General features: G+C 44.8%; 1 protein-coding gene across 2 annotated transcripts in view; it reads right to left on the bottom strand.

Annotated features, from left to right (window-relative positions):
- PHIP (pleckstrin homology domain interacting protein) overlaps window positions 1-17,575 on the bottom strand; it is a 944,985-nt gene that overhangs the window by 302,980 nt on the left and 624,430 nt on the right. For both annotated transcript variants that reach the window (XM_029595577.1, XM_029595576.1), the window contains exon 26: window positions 14,503-14,585. In XM_029595577.1, coding sequence (XP_029451437.1) covers window positions 14,503-14,585 — 83 coding nt within the window. The remainder of the gene's footprint in view (window positions 1-14,502; window positions 14,586-17,575) is intronic.

Raw genomic sequence — 17,575 nt, 5'->3', positions numbered from 1 at the left:
ACTCTGCGAGCCGATGTGACCGCTAAAAGAAAAATCACTTTCCAAGTGAGATAGTGGAGATCACAGGATTGGAGAGGCTCAAACGGCGGTTTCATGAGCCTTCCCAAAACCATACTGAGGTCCCAAGAAGGGGCCGGAGGGCACAGTGAAGATTTAAGGTGAAGCAAGCCCTTCAAAAAGCGTGCAACAAGGGGTTGCACTGAAATGGGTATATCCCCCATACCTTTATAGAAGGCGGCTACCACACTGACATGTACCCTGATAGAAGAAGTTTTGAGGCCTGACTCTGACAGGTGCCAGAGATAGTCCAGAAACTTCGGAGTGGGACAAGTGAAGGGATCAATGGACATGGAAGTACACCATCCCGTAAACCTGTTCCATTTATAACGATAAGACTGCCTTGTGGAAGGCTTTCGCGAAGCTACTAGGACATGGGAAACCGGCTCTGAAAGGTTAAGAGGTTACAGTATTAACCTTTCAACATCCAGGCAAGTCAGGGAGTGGGCCTGGATGTTGGGGTGACGAAGGCAGCCGTTGTTTTGAGTGATCAGAAGTGGGTCCTTCCCCAGAGGAATGTGCTGGTGTACTGATTGGTTGTGGAGAATTGGAAACCAGACCTGGCGTGGCCAATGAGGGGCTATGAGAATCATTAGTCCCTTGTCCCGTCGCAACTTCACGAGTCTTTGAAATGAGTGGAAGTGGAGGGTAAGCATAAAGGAGACCGCTGGCCCACGAGAGAGAGAAAGCATCTCTACGCAGGTGGTGTTGGCTGCGAGTGAGAGAGCATACTTTTCTTACTTTGCGGTTGTGAATTGACACAAAGAGGTCTATATGAAGGTAACCCCAACGTTGGAATATTGGGTCCGCTACAGTGGGGTTGAGGGACCACTCGTGCGGTTGAAAAGTGCGACTCAGCTTGTCCGCCCACACATTGTCCACTCCCGGCAAGTAGGTGGCCCTGAGGTACATCGAGTGGGAAAGGGCCTCCGCTCATATCTGTGCAGCTTCCTGACACAGGAGGTGGGAGCCCATTCCCCCTTGCTTGTTGATGTACCACATGGCCACCTGGTTATAGGTTTGAATCAGGATGACCTGGTTGGAGAGGTGATCCTGAAAAGCCCTGAGAGCATATCTGATTGCACAAAGCTCCAGGAAATATATCTGGTGTTTGGCTTCCCCTGGAGACCAAATGCCCTGAGTTTGCAGGTGTGCACCCCAGCCGAGGTTGGAGGCATTTGTTAAGGTTATTTGAGGTTCTGGAATCTGAAATGGGAGGCCTTTTACCAGATTGGATTGGTTTGCCCACCAAGCTAGTGATAGACGGAGCTGTTTGGTGATGTGGATTGTGGAGGACACTGGCTGAGAAGACCGAGTCCACTGCGATCTTAGAGTTCACTGCATTACTCTCATAGCGAGGCGAGCCATGGGAGTGACATGCACTGTGGAGGCCATATGACCCAATACTACCAGGAAATGACGTGCAGTTGAATGTTGTCGAGACTGCAGTTGAAAGGCCAGAGAAGCGAGAGAGAGAGCTCGATCCTGAGGTAGGAAAGCTTTCACTCTTAGAGTGTCCAAGTCAGCCCCTATGACCGATAGAGTTTGCGAAGGAACTAGTCTGGATTTTTGATAGTTTATGAGAAAACCCAGGGAGATTAGGGAATGCAAAGTGAGGCGAAGGGACGTCAGTGCACCTTGCCGAGAGGGAGCCCTGATCAACCAATCGTCCAGATAGGGGTAGACGTGGACACTTTGACTCCTGAGGTAGGCCGCTACCACCACGAGGCACTTGGTGAAGACGCGTGGGGCAGATGCTAGGCCGAAAGGTAACACTCAATATTGGAAGTATTTTGGGCCTACTAGGAATCGCAGGAATCTGCGATGTGACGGAATAATTGAAATGTGCATGTAGGCATCCTCAAGGTCTAGAGAGCAGAGCCAGTCTCCCCTTTGAAGAAGGGGAAGTAGAGAACCCAAGGTCACCATTTTGAACTTTTCTCTTTGTAGGTATTTGTTTAGAGTGCGAAGATCCAATATTGGGCGCACCCCACCTGACTTTTGCGTATCAAGAAATACCTGGAATAGAACCCTTGCCCCTATTCTGAGAGGGGCACTGGTTCTATTGCTCGGGACTGGAGGATGAGGGAGACCTCTTGGCTCCAAGAGTGGTGAATGGTCGGATGTTCCCCATGTCAGCCGAGGCGGGGAATCCGGTGGGACAGAGAGAAAGTTGAGGTGGTAACCTTGGGATACTATTGCAAGTACCCACTGATCTGTGGTGACTGTGTGCCATAGGCTGGAAAAGTGGCTCAACCGGCCGCCGACTGGAATGGTCTGAAGCGGAAGCTGGGTACTGCTCTCTAGAAGGGAGTCAAAAACCTGCTGCTGGACCTGGCTGAGTGGCTGGCTGTGACTTCTGCCCTCTAGGCTGCCTAGGTTGGCCTTTTTGGTAAGGCTTAGAAGGCCAACCCCTGGATGCTGGGGGATAGTATCTCCTCTGTCGGTAGAATTGCCTCTTAGAATCCCTCTTAAAAGATCTTTTGGATGAAGAAGAGGGATCAGAAGGCAGTAAGGAGAGCTGGTGCAGAGTCCCTTGGTGGTCCTTGAGCTGCGCCACTGCTACTTGAATTTTTCACGGAAAAGATTATCCCCCGCACAGGGCAAATCAGCCAATCTGTCTTGTACCTCTAGTCTGAGGTCTGAAGATTTCAGCCAGGCCCATCTCCTTGCACTGATACTGGCTGCCGACACACTGGAAGCGGTGACAAAGATGTCATACGCTGATTGTACTTCATGCTTACCTGGATCTAAGCCCTTTTGTGCTAGGGCATGAAGTTGGTCCTGGAACTGCAGAGGTAAGGCTTCAGCAAAGTCTTGAATCTTCGTGAACAAGGCCCTATTATATTGGGTCATGTAGAGTTGGTAGGGTGCGATGCGAGAGATGAGCATTGATCCATGGAATACCCGTCTTCCAAATGCATCCAGAAACTTCTGATCTTTCCCTGGGGGAATGGATAAATGAGGTTTGGAGGGTCTGGCCCTCTTTTGGGCTGACTCTACAACCACCGAGTGATGATCCAACTGAGTTCTTTGGAAGCCAGGGGCTGACTGAACTAAGTAGGTGGCATCTGCTTTTCGGTTAACAGGTGCTACCGAGCCAGGGTGCTCCCAGTTTCTCTTCAAAAGGTCCAAAAAGATGTCATGAATAGGGATGGACATGATTTCCTTTGGAGCATCGAGAAATTGTAGAAGCTTTAGCATCTGGTGTCTAGAGTCCTCTTCTGTCTGAAGCTGGAATGGGACTGTTTCAGACATCTCCTTTACAAAATTAATAAAGGACAGGTTCTCTGGAGAACGCTTCCTTTCATCAGGAGGGGAGGGCTGTGAAGGTAGATCATCAGAATCCTGGGACGAATTGTTGGTCCAAGGATTATAAGGGTCACCACCAGCTTTTCTTCAGAAGGAAGTAACGGAGTTATTCCTGAAGGCCCTGACCTGGGCATCGATGGTCCCAAAGGAGGATTGAAGGCATCGATGAAGGCATCGAGGGCATCGATGGTGGCATTGAGGGAGATATCGACGGAGGCACTGATGGAATCGGTGACATCAATGGATGTGTCAGTGGTGGCACTCCCGATGGTGGCATGAAGAGTTGTGTTTCTTCATCTTCCTCCGATGATAACGGAATTGGCGAGGAAGGAGTCTGGTCCCTCTGTTCCCTCGGATCCACCGGTGGAAGGGCACAGATTAACTTGTCCATTCTAGCCAATAGCGGTGCAAGCGCCATGGGTATTGGATCAGTGACCGGAGGAGGAACTAGCACCGGTTTCGATGGAAGTTGGAAGCCCTGGAGTGATTTGCTGATGGCCTCTTGGATCATCCGATCCAATTCCTCACGGAAACCTGGAGCATGAATACCCGGTTCCGGAGTGGGAAGTAGCACTGGCAAAGCCGGAGGGGTCCACCGGTGAAGGTGGAATCACGGATCCCGGCACCTGTCCAGGTGGGGAACGCCTCGATGATTCAGAGATAGAAGAGGACGAAGCCTTTTCTGTACGGGGCTTCTTTGTCAGAGGCTCAGACGATGTTGATGTCGAGGGTTTACCGGTATCGATGGCCTGAGCTTTACAATGACGGTGTCGATGTTTTTCTCAATTTTCCCCCCGGTGTTTTTACAGAGGAGGAACAGAAGGAGTCGACACTCGTGGAGTCATCGAAGCCGGTCGGATAGCAGCGGATTCCCAGTGCTCGCGAGACGTAGACGGCACTGGTTCAGACGTCGAAGCTATCGATGAGTCGGGGGTTTTGGCCGAAAAAGAAGACCCATCTTATCGAGCCGAGCCTTGCGACCTTTTGGTGTCATATGGGCACATTTGGTGCCAAGTAAGGACATCATGGCCGGATCCTAAGCACATCACACAGACCATGTGAGGGTCAGTGATAGACATTGTTCGAGTGCAGTCTGGGCATGGACGGAAACCCGATGCCATGGCTTCGACAAAATTTAGTTGCGGTGTGGTCGATGGCCAGTAGGCCGCGAGGGAAAAACTCGACAGGAATCGACCACAAACGGGCAAAAAACGTACCGTTTGACCGCGGAGCAAAGAAATCGATAAGGGGACCCCTGTGGGGGTGAATTTTTTTAAACAAAGTTCCGTGAGGAAAATTCCTGTCAGGAATCTCTTCAGAGATTCCTGACAGGGGGAAATGAAGAAAAGTGGATTTATATTCATATAACAACCAAGGACTGAATTGCACAGGCTGGGTAAACAAATAAGCGTGGGAGTAGGTTGCTTATTGCGGCAGTTACTACCCCATACCAATTAAGCTAGATACTTCACTTAGAAGCAGTCAAGCAATGCGGGGGTGGAAGGGAAATAGAACCAAAAGGTTACATTAATGGCAGGGGTGGAAGGGAAATAGAACCAAAAGGTTACTAAAGGCCAAAGAGTAACAGACAAGTATGAGAGAGAATAAAAAAAGTGTGGAAGCTTGCTGGGCAGACTGGATGGGCCATTTGGTGGTCTTCTACAGTCATTTCTATATTTCTTTGTAGCACCTTAACCCACGTGGCTACTGCTGCGTGGAAAAAGAAGACTAAAGGGGGACCCCTGCTGGTTGCAGGGTTGGTGCTGTGCTGGGCATGCCAGTAGGTGCCAGTCAAAGTTCTGGAAACTTTGACAAAAGTGTTCCGTGATTGGGCTCCATCCTTATGTCACCCATATGTGAGGACTACCATCCTGCTTGTCCTGTAAGAAATTGGGTTTACCACAAAGATGAGCACATCATCAGCAAATGCTGCAACTTTACATTTGAATTTCCCACCCTCAGACTTCTATTCCATCGTTTGTGTTTATGGCTCATAAAAGGGGATCTAATGATAGAATATAGAGTAATGAGGAGAGGGGGCACCTCATCTGATGCCTCTGTGTATCTCAAACGGAGCAGACATTAGGCCAGGGGTGGGTACTTCCGGTCCTCGAGGGCCACAAACCAGTCTGGTTTTCAGGATATCCCTAATGAATATGCATGAGAGAGATTTGCATGCACTCTGCCTCAGTTGTATGCAAATCTATGTCATGCATATTCATTAGGATATCCTAAAACCTAGGCAGGTTTGTGGCCCTCGAGGACTGGAATTGCCCACCCCTGCATTAGGCCATTAGCTACAATGATAGATTGTGGATGTTGATAGAGTTGCGTAATATTCTGTAATATAAGCCTTTGGAATCCAAATCTCTGCAACACAGAAAACAAATAGTCCAAAGCTACCCGGTCGAAGGATTTTTCCGCATCAAATCCGACCGCTAGTGCCGGGATGTTTCGGGATTTGTAATCTGTCATGGCCACCCATAGACTGATAAGATATCGGCTAGCCTTCCTACCCTGTACAAATCCGACCTGACTGTCAGAGATTAAATGAGATAAGATCCTACTCATTCTTGTGGCTAATATCCTAGCAAACAGTTTTACATCGTAATTTAACAGAGAGGTAGGTCAATAAGAGGCAGGGCTTAGCAAATCTTTGCCACTTTTTGGGAGAACTGTAATATATGCCGTGGTGACTTCTTTGGTGAACCCCCCTTGGGAAACTGCCGAGAAATAAAGCCTTAATGGGTTACCTATTTCTTCTCTCAAGAGTTTATAATAGTCAGCATTTAAACCATCGGGGCTGGGTGCTTTATGAGAATGACTGGACCCAATACCCTCCCTAAATTTCTTGTGTGGTAATCGGGACATTCAAGAAATTTAACTGCTCGTTGGTGATTGTGGGCAGTGAAAGATTATGAAAAAATGGTGTTCCACTGTTGTGGCTTGAGGCTGAGATTCAGCAGCATACAGATTCTCATAGAATTTCCTGAATAGTTTGTAAATTTGTTGGCCTGAGGTGTGTCTTGTCCCCTGATTGTCTAAGTGCTGCAATAAACGCTGTGCCCGAACCTGATTTGCTAGGAGTTTGTCCATTTTGTTTCCAAATCTGTATAATTTATGGGAATAATATAGTAAATCCTGTTGCGTTCTACGATGAATATAGCAGTTGAACGTGTGCAGTAGATCTCAATAATCCTGCTTAGATTGGCTAGAGGGCTGTACAATCAACCTACATTTAGCTTTTTGGACATCTTTCCCCAAATCTATTATCTGTTTGCTAGCCATTTTCTTCTGCTTTATTACATACGCAATGATTTCCCCTCTCATTGTGGTCTTGCCTGCCTCCCAAAGGAGAGTCAGATTGTCCTGGTGTTGCAAATTATTTTGGATATACTCCTTCCATTTGTCTTGAAGATATGCCCGAAAGCCTTTATCTTCAGAAAGGTGTGCCGGGAAGCGCCACCTGGGCTAAGTCTGCTTTGGTTCCCCCAGAAATGCGTCTGCCCAGATCATGGCATGGTCGGAGCATTCTTCAGGGCCCTATCTCTGCCATCCCAATCTTATTAAAGTATTGTGGGGATACCAAAATGTAATCTATTCAGGACATAGAGAGGTGTGCGCGAGCGAGATGGGTGTAGTCCGTTTTGGGATGCAGGATCCGCCAGGGGTCTAACTGTAGTTGTTGACAGAGATACGGGAGGCCCTTGTGTGCCATAACTCTCGGATGGGGCCCCGGGTTGGATCGATCGAGCCCCAGATCCAGCACTTGATTAAAATCGCCTGCCATAAGTATTAAACCCTTTTTACTTAATGTAATGAGTTGCACCAGATTGGTAAAAAAACTGTGTTGATAAGAATTTGGAGCGTAGACACTACACAAAGTAACTTCAGTGCCAAATACTTTCCCTGACACTAGAACATACCGTTCCTCGGTATCAGAAATCACATAAGCCTCCTCAAAGACGGTGTTTTTCCCTACCAATATGGCTACTCCCGCTTTCCTGTTTAAGGCCGGGGAATAAAACACTTTATCTACCCAGTCTCTGGCTAGTTTTTGGCTTTCTACAGCTGATAACTGTGTCTCCTGTAGAAATGCTATTTTTGCATTATGCCATTTCAGCTATTGTTAAATTTTTGCCCTTTTTACTGGGGAGCCGAGACCCGCTACATTCCACAAGATGCATCTTAATTTCTCAGCCATACTCTTTGTTGGGATTTACTAGTGGCGAATGGTTAACTTCTCCTAAAATTATCTGTAAGGCACACCCCTCCCAGCCTAGGGGTGCCACCCTGTTTACCAGTATGGTGACCTTTAGCTTGGATCTGCAATTAGAGAACATAGTATTATACCTACAAAATACAATACAATGCCTCTTTTGAAAAACCCCAGCGCTGCTCTGTTTCCCACCCTGAACCCTTTTTCCCCTAACGGAACCCTGTACTTCCACTTAACTCCTCCATATAAAGGAGGTGTGGGACCACCTGAATTTACCCTACCGGCTCCCCCGCCAGCCTGTATAGCTTATAGAAATTCAACCAAACAATATAACAGAGCACGAACCATCTTTCATAACCAGAAGTTCAGCAATATGTGCTTACTTCAAAATAGTAAGAACATTTTAAACTCTTTGTAACAATGAATAATACTCCAAGGATTTCTCGTGATGGATTCACCTTAAGTCCAAAGTTTCAGTGATAAACTGTTTCACCGCCTCCACTGACTCAAAACTTCGCCAGGCCCTTTTATATTCCAACCGAAGCCGGGAGGGGTACTGAAGCGTGAACCTTCACTTTTCTATTGAAAAGAGCTGCACATATAGGAGAGAATGCCCAGCATTTAGTGGATACTGCTGCTGAATAATCTTGAAAAATCATTATTTTGTTGCCCTCATAGGTCAGGTGGAGCAGCGCCTGTATGCTTGCATTATTGCTGTTTTGTGACAAAAATTCAGGAATCTTGCTATCACCACCCTGGGCTTCGTGGCCGCCTGTTTCCTGATCCCCAGTCTGTGCCAGCTCTGCTAAACCCAGCTCTTGTAACAGCCATGTTTCTAGGGCCTTAGCCAGCTCCCTCTCTGGTACTGTTTCCGGGATCCCCACAAACCTTATGTTGTTCCTCCTTGATCTATTTTCCAAGTCTTCCAGTTTGTTTTCCAGTGTGGTGACTTGTTTCAGCAGTATTTCATGCTTTTGGAGTAGATTCTGTGACTCTGACTCAATATCCGCGATCTGTTGTTGTGTGTCTATGACTTGAATCTTTATTTCTTGCAGCGTTTCATTTCTTGCACTGATTTTTTGAGCAAGATCCGAAAATCTTGGTTCCAACTCCTGCACCACAGCTTGGGTGACTTACTCTAACAAATCCGGTTTGTCTGCAGGCGAGCTGGGGCTCGGCGGTCCGGTGGCCATTTTGCTGTCAGGTTGCCGACCCGCCGTTTTTTCTTTTCTTTGCGGCTTGGCCGCCATCCCGGGCTCTCTGCTGGAGAAAAACGAGTCAATCGTCGTTTGTAGTGGCCCCGGTTCAACTTGGGCCGCCATGTTTCGCGGTTTGGACGCAGAGAACACAGATTTTTTGGCGGGGGAGCCGGGAATGCGATCAGCCTGCAGCCTACCCACTCATCAGGACACGTGGTCTCCATCTTCTGGTAACTTATACATTTTGGATTCTCCCAGATGCTTCATTATCTGCTCCAGGTCCTCCCCAAACAAGAACTTGCCCTTGAATAGAAGAGCATACAGCTGAGACTTGGACCACACATCCGCTGACCAACTTCATAACCATAGCAATCTTCCAGATGACACTGCAGACATCATGATCTTGGAAGATGTACTGATCAGGTCATACAAGGCAGCTTCCCTATATGCTACTGCTGCTTCTAGACACACACAGTCTTCTTCACTGCTGCCCCCAAAATAGCTTGCGTCTCCTGTAATTGCTGGACATGTCGATGTACGCTTTGCATAAAACTGCTACAAACTATAGCCCTTATGCCCAGGGCCAAGCCGTCAAAGATCCTCTTGAGGTGAAGCGCCAACTTGCAATTCTGCACATCTCTTAAAGCAGTGCTAATTTAACATCTACAGCACTTTATTTTTAGGTAGGTAGTTATTTCTTTTGAAATGATAAATGTGTTCTTAGTACTTTTAATTATTTAACACTTATTTTAAAATATTTTAGTTTTAACAATTTCTATTTTAACAGCTATTGTATTTTTCGTAATTTTTGATCTTTTAATTATTTTAGCTGTTAATCTCCTTTTATGATATGATTGTAATTTCATTGCTTTTATCTATTTTATTGAAATGTTAACCGCTGTGAAGGCTTTGCTGAGATAACAGTATATAAATGACAATAAACCTTAAACCTTAATAGTGATGGTCTTGGTTACCTCCGACATCTAAGCATTAACCTTAGGAAGAGCCAGAAGCTCCAGCGCCTCCTCTGGCAACTGATAAAGCTTTGCCATAGCTCTGCCAACCCTCAAGCTAGACTCTGGAGTATCCTACTCCCGAACCACCAACTTATGAAAGGGAAAAGCTTTCACTGGACCCTGCAAACTGTCCAACACAGGATCTGTACCTTCCAAGTGAGACTCCTCCTGAGAAACCTTGATCCCCAGCTCCTGGAGCATATGAGTTATCAAAAGCCAGATCTCTCTGTGGAACAAACGCACCAATTTGGGGTCAACCTCTTCGGCTAACAGAACCTCCTCTGGGTCCCCACCTGGATCTGCATCAGCTGGCACTCAGTCTGTTTCCAGGGAATCCATCGGAGCACCATCATAATTTTCTGAATCCTCCTCTGGATCTCCAGGCTGAGGGGAAAGACCCAATATACGCTGAACGCCCGAATGCTTCTGCTTTGTCTGCACGGTTATCTGAACTGACCACGATCAACCAAGGACCAGGATGGGGTCAGAGTGTACCCCCTCCCTGCTGTTTTTCTTGCCAAAAAAGCTTCATTCTTTAACAGAATGTTAAAGCCTGTTGAAAAAGGCTGCCAGTTCTCAAAACCCAGGGCTGGAAGGAAATCCTCCCAATCTGAGCCTTCCTGCTCCTCCCCGGATCAGGATGCAGCCTGGGATAACCTAGGTGGGGATTGCCCTGCCTCCCCCGCCAACAGCCCAGTCTGAGAATGAAACTGTCACCATTCCAAATCTGACAGGAAAAGCTGCATCAGCAGACCCGGTGCCCTGTGGGGCTTGCAAAGGCTTAGCAGCAGTGGCAGCCACTCCACCCGACTTTGCAGAGGCAACTGGCACACCTGAAGTGCCTTCCCCACCAGAAATATAGATAGCAACAGAAGTGTGATGAGATCAGTCGTGGAATAAAAGGTCTTTATTAGCACAACATTAATTAAAATACTGTTGCCCAACTCTGGCTGAGTTACACCTTAATTGAAGGCTGCATCAGGGACTTTGGAAAGTTGTGATCTGAATATTGGTAATGATTTCCTAATGGAACTGTATGAAGAAACTTCAGATTCAACCACCTCGCACAGTCCGTGCATTCTATAGTAATGGTAATTTTGTGTTCCCCGCCGTATTTTGGTACAATATAAGGCAGTCCTTATGGCTTTGTTCTTTCATAAATGAAATATTATCCTGGGTACCTGGGAAGACTTTGTTCAGCCAATTAATGTTGTGCTAATAAAGACCTTTTATTCCACGATTGGTCTCATCACACTTCTGTTGCCATCTGCATCATGAGACCGTCCACCGCTGTTTTTTCTTTCGGACCCACCAGAAATACAGCCTGCATACAAACCTGCCCCGAGACACGATTGCAATCCGCCGCAGGCGGTGCAAGCAGTGCCACGTGCCATTGCCCATGCGGCTAGGACAGCGCACCGCTACAGATTCACCCTGCATGGCCTTCAGCAGCTTTGCACCCTTCAAAGCTGCCAAGGAAAGATGCCGCCAAAAAAAAGACAACCGTAAGGCAGGAACAGACTTGTCACCCCTGAAACTTTTTTTTTTTTTAATAATATTACCATCCCAGGCAAGCCAAAAAAGAAGAATGGGGATAATTCACTGCACCAGGCTTGTATCAGCAGTGGGTTCGAAGCTGCTTAATGACACGTGAGGGATCTAGACCACCAGATGTGCACCCCACGAAATTCTGGATCGAACCAGGAAAAGGGTTACCAACCCCCTGCTCGTCCACTTCACACACAAGAAGATGGCCCCACCAGGACCTAACAGCCCCTGGGAGGTTTAGGAAAATCTTTTTATCTTTTGCTCTCTCATTCTTTCCTTTCTTTTCTACTTCAGTCTGCAGCTTTTATACCATCTACCATCTGCTGGAGACAGAGAAATACTGAGGGCCTGCAGGTGGCACACTAGGTTAAGTAGTAATGTACTGAAACTTTGTCTCCATCTGCTGGCAGGGATGCAAAACCCAAGAGCTTGGACTGATCTAGGGTATGAACAGGTACTCCTTTGTTTTGGCTTCCTTTTTATAACAGAGAGACACACACACACTCACTAAAGAATATACCCCAATAGTTTACCCCTCCCCAAAATTTTAAGTTCTAAAATTTCCCAAAGAAATACTTGCCAATCCTCTTCAGCCACCAGTAAGATGATCTTCTCTTCTCAGTACTCCCACCTGGATTGACTGCTACTGGAGACAGGATACTGGGCTTGAAAGGCCCTTGGTCAGATCCATTATGGCAGTTATGACCCAGCTATGTGAGTGAATGGGTTTTCATGAGGACTTCTAATTCATTACAAAACTTGCAGTCTGCCAGACCCAACTGCTAGTTTGATTCTATTATCTCTGTATTATTTAAACAGCTAGTGAGTCTCCCAGGTCACTTGTGTAGCCTGTCAGACAGATCAGCTACCTGAGTGCCTGTGTTTCCACTAGGACTTAGTAGAGTTGCTTACCTGTAACAGGTGTTCTCACAGGACAGCAGGATGTTAGTCCTCACATATGGGTAAGAACTACTTAATCACAAAACTTGCCACCTACCAGACAGACCCAACTGCCTGTAGGCTCTGTGATATTCCATCAGGAAAGGATAGATGAGATGTGCCTTGTGCCCTTATTTGCCATCATTTTCTATGAACTCAATCAAGACTGATAAGATCTCCCCTTTGTGAAACCATGCCATCTGCGGTCATGTAATCTACTTGATTCAAGGTATCAGACTTCTTTTAGCAGTGTTTCCAAACTCTGTCCACTGTCAAAGTCACAGTAACTGATTCTTTAAAAACCTCTCTCAACTAAATTCTCACTTTTGTGAAGTAAGCTGTGTTCTGTTCTTCTCCCCTGGAACTTTTAAAGTATCCCATGACACGTTAACCCAGAGCTTGCGCTCTCTCACTATGCTGATATCCATCAGGCATCATTGCCTTGTCTATTTTAATTTATCTTAAATACAACCATCCTCTGGGAATAAGTCTGATCATCAATCTTGGTTCTGTTCAAAAAGATGCTTATGAGATTGTGTCTGTATGCATATTCAGCAGATGTGTGTCTGTTTGTGTTCTCTCTCATATATAACTCAGTAGCAGTTTCAGGTAGGGGTCTCAAATTTAAGTGTGCTGAGCGATTTAGGTAGGGATGTGACTTTTGTAGTTCAGATGGGTGAGATATAATTACTCATGGCAAAGAAATGCATATGCAGGAGACTAAATGGGAGACTATGAGGAGAGACAGAACAAAGGCTCTTTAGAATCTATTTGTGTCTACTTGTTTCAAAATAATTTATGTTTCCTGCCTTGGACAAATCTCTTCCACTTCTGTAAACTGAATAAAAGATTTAGCTTTTGATTTTGACATTCTACTTATCGTCTTCCTTGCTAATCTCACTTTTTGCTTTTACCTTTACTATTACCCCTTTTTGAGTCTTTCCCTCATCTCCTTTTACAGTGTAGGCAATTCTATTTTAGCATCTAATGATCTAATTTATTTCTTCTAATTTTATATCCCAACTGTGCAAACAAGGTCCAATTATCTTTCCTGCTTTTATCTAACTCCTCCTACTATTTTTGTGGAAGTATTATCTGAAGGTTAGTTTTTTTTGAGGCAGATATTAAAAAAAAACAAAAACTGAGCATCTACATTTATCCACCTAAGTTATTTCCTTAAGATTTCAGGGAAAATTCACCTAAATTTAGGGACCTAAAACATAGATCTTAAAATTTAGGCCTGCTATTCATTTACCTAGATTTAGGAATTGAAAATAGATTCCTAATGCTGAAAATCAGTGATGAATACCTTATCCCCCCCACCTTTACTTCACACATCTGTAGTCATCCATTTTTAAGAACCCTAAATTTAGGTGACTGGCGAAACTAGGAACCTAAATTTAGGAAATAGCCCTATCAATTTTCAAAAGGCAAATTTAGGAGCCTAACTCCCAAAATTAGACACCTATCCCTTTTGAAAATTGACTTCTGTTTTTACTCTCTCTCTATAAACCACCACATTGATTTTTTTTTCTTTTCATTTTACTAAATTGTTTTACACAGAGATTTGCTGCCTCCTCTCTGCTCCCTTTTTTTGCTGCCTACAGTACCCATTTAGATCCTTCATTTTGGATAGGGCTTCCTCAACAAAATAATTAATCTTAAAATCCGTCCTCTTGAAATTAAGAGCCCTGATGTCAAATTCTGTATTTTCTCATATTTCTCCTTTTATTTGTGATTGCTTGGGTTTATATACTTTATAAAAACCAATGTAAATGTTATAACAAAAACAAGTTTCAAGCCTTTTATTTTAGCACTTTTCTGCCTTTCATAGTTCACTAACCTTTATTCTAGCTTCCATGTCATTAACTCATATCAGTCTAATCAATTTTTAAGATACCAATGAGGATATGGAATATAGTGTGTTTATACCCTGTCCTCTCTACCCAAGTAGAAATAGTCTCCCATCAATTGTTTCTCAAAGGTACTTGTCTGTACTGGTTTTCTGTTTTTTTCCCCAGCATAAAAAATTATAAATTGAACTTTTCAATTCAAACTAATTTGTAAGAGAGAAAAAAATACCCGCTAGGCAATATATCTGTCTAAATCCTCTTTCCTAGGGAGAAGACAGAGTTCAGTCTCTATGATAAAATAAACAACATGAAACACTTTCAATACAATTAATATTTATTTTACATTGGCTATTACCTACCTATATTCCATTGTCTGTGTCTTGCATCATCAAACTGCTGTCGAAGAACTAGGAAATCAATAACATCTGGCATATCATGGTACCTGGACACAACAAAATAAACAGTAGGATAGCAAGAAAAACTCTCCAGAATGGAGACAATTATTTCCCTTAAGACACAAAAAGGCCACATGCTTAATTAAAATGAGGGCTGACCTTCTGTAAAGCACTGGATTCAGTGATGAGCAGATACAATTCTTTTATTCTTACTATTAATATTTTAATTAGAAGTTACAATGGATAAAGGAAATTGGCTCTTACTTGCTAATTTCCGTTCCTTGAGTCCAACATATCAGTACAGATGAACTGGTTTTTCTCCCCTACCAGCAGAAAGAGACAGAGAAGAAAAGCTTTTCTATATCGGAGGTACATAAGAGAGGGTGCCACCTGCAGTTGCTCAGCATGCATTAAGCCAAGATACAAACCCACAAACATCTAACACCACCCATCTCTTCCCATCAAGCAGGGGAAAGGTAAACCCAAATTGAAAACTCTCTCACAGAGGAATCTGACGGCAAACCAAAGTAACATCTGACATATGTACACCCAGAGTAGAGTGGTCTTTGGACAACTAAGAGAATGCAGGTTTCTGGACTTATCTGTGGGACTCAAGGAACAAATCTTAAAAGGTGAAAACCAATTTTCCTTTCCTAATCTTCCCGCAGATCTGTCCAGATGAATGGGATGTAACCAAACCTCCCTAAACTGAGCAGGCATCCAAAAGATCTGCTCACAACTCCCTCTTTCCAAGCTCAGCCGAGTCTAGAGTGGGAATATGCAGCCTGTAATGTTTGGCCAATGTGTGAGCAAACACAGTCACCACCCAACACAACACCTGATGATAAACCAACTGACATTTAGCCCAGGATGCAGCCAGTATCATAGCAGAACGAACCCAGAGACCCTTCGGAACTTGTATTCCTTTGTACATGTAAGAAAAGGAAGTCTTCTACCCCTTACTCTGCCCATTGAAAGGCACCAATGTTCCAATTTGCGAAAACTGTTGATGCCCCACAAACAGCGCAAGAGAACTTTAAGCACAACCAACATATGAAACTCTCGGACATGTGGAGAATAAGGGCCCAGTCTCTAAAGAAAGGCAACCCTATGGATTGATCCAAATGAAAAGAGGAAACCACCTTTGGCAATGAAGGATCGTTTTGTGCTAAGGGAAATCCAGCTTTCGAACACTGATGATAAAGAGCTCTATACGACAACACCTGAAGCTTGGAAGCATGGCATGCTGAACCAATCGCCATTCGAGAAGATCTTCAAGTCGAGACCTGCTAATGATGCCATTCTTAACAGTTCAAAAGGTGATGCATACAACGCCTCTATGATCAGAATTAAGGTTTTCCAAAAAAAAAAAAACCACCCATCCCAGAGGAGAATGCAAGTGCTTTATCCCTTTCAAGAATCGTAATATGTCCTGATAAAACATCAAGGGTGAGTTATTTACACCCCTCCTGAAAATAGGCCAAGGTCGCCACTTGTCTCTTAAGTGAATGCAGAGCAAAACTTTTTTTTTTTTTTAAAAGACACATTGCAGTAATAGAAAAAAAGGCCTGTGAACAGAAAACTCAAAGCGGGGGAGCCTCCCTCCTCGAGACACCAAACCTCAAACACTTTCCACTCACTAACATATGCCATGGAAGTGGAAGCCTTTCATGCTTAAAGGAAAATTGGTATACCATTGGAATACCACTTCAGCCTTCACCACATCCGGTCTGAAGCCAGTTCAAGAGACAAAGGAGATTCACCTGCTCCAAGAAAAGTGGAACCTGATGAAGCAAACTGGTAAGATGCCTCAGCCACAAAGGCCCATCCAACATCAGGTTCATCAAATCTGCAAACCACGGACGCCGAAGTCACTCTGAAACCAAACTCTCTTGTCCCCAATGAGTCGCTATACGCTTGAGAACTTCACCTATCAGCGGCCAAGGCAGAAAAAAATACAGCTGAAATGCTGTGCAGCAACGTTTAAGAAAGAACCTAGAGACCTACTACCCCAATTTCCGTCCTGTGACGTTCGAATCGAGGGGCTTTGGAGTTTACCCTGGATGCCATCAAGGCCAGTTGGGGCACCCTCCAAATACCCTGGATGAGGGACATTGCTTCTCTTGACAACTTCCATTGCCCGGGATACAATGGGTGCTGCAGATAAAATATGCCTGCACATTCTCTACTCTGGCCACATGATATGCATACAGCATCAAAAGATGTCACTTCATCTAAGAAATAACTCCTAGATCTCCCGGAATACCATTGGGCTCCTGGAGCCCCCTTGGCAATGGAGGTAGACCATTGTTGCTACATTGTTTGACCGAACCCTCATAGCCTAGTTGCGAACTAGGAGAAGAAAGGATAGCTACACATTTTACATTGCTCTTGTTTTCAGACAAATGTCTGACCAGAAGAATTCCATCAACATCCCCCCATCCCTGAGCTGTATTATCCTGACAGGTAGCAGCCCATCCTCTCAGACTGGCATCTGTGGTCATCACAAACCAATTGAGGATGTTCATCTTCATGGTATTATTATTTCAAATTCCTTTGAGAAGGAACTCCAATGAGAAAGAAGAGTCCTAAGTAATGGGGCTCTTATTATGTCATGTCGTTCTTCTTATGTCATGTAATTTGTGTTTGTTAGTCCTATGTATTTTATGAAAATGTGTGATACCTGCCCTGAACCTAGGAAGGGCAAGTAAAAAAAATTTCAAAATAAATAGATAATGTATTCCATTTTTATAGCATTGTTGAGAGATTGCAAATTATTAATTTTATGAATAAATAGATGGGCATATGTGAAACAAATGGCCCAGGAACCAAATCCAGCAAGGATGCCATGTAGCCGAAAACCTGAAGCTTATCCCAGGCTCCAGGGCTCTTCAGACACAAGAAACACCAATTTGAGAGAGCCAGCAAGAAAGACTCAATCTGGCCTCCCCAGACAGGGGCAATCTGATCTCAAAATTCTCTTACTGGGGACTTTTCCTCATCAGGATGCCCCTCTGTAATGACCTCAAGTGAGCAA

The sequence above is a fragment of the Rhinatrema bivittatum genome, chromosome 3 (assembly GCF_901001135.1).
Source record: "Rhinatrema bivittatum chromosome 3, aRhiBiv1.1, whole genome shotgun sequence".
Taxonomy (NCBI): domain Eukaryota; kingdom Metazoa; phylum Chordata; class Amphibia; order Gymnophiona; family Rhinatrematidae; genus Rhinatrema; species Rhinatrema bivittatum.
Note: the sequence above shows the minus strand (reverse complement) of the source record. Positions and strands in the feature narration are given on the sequence as shown.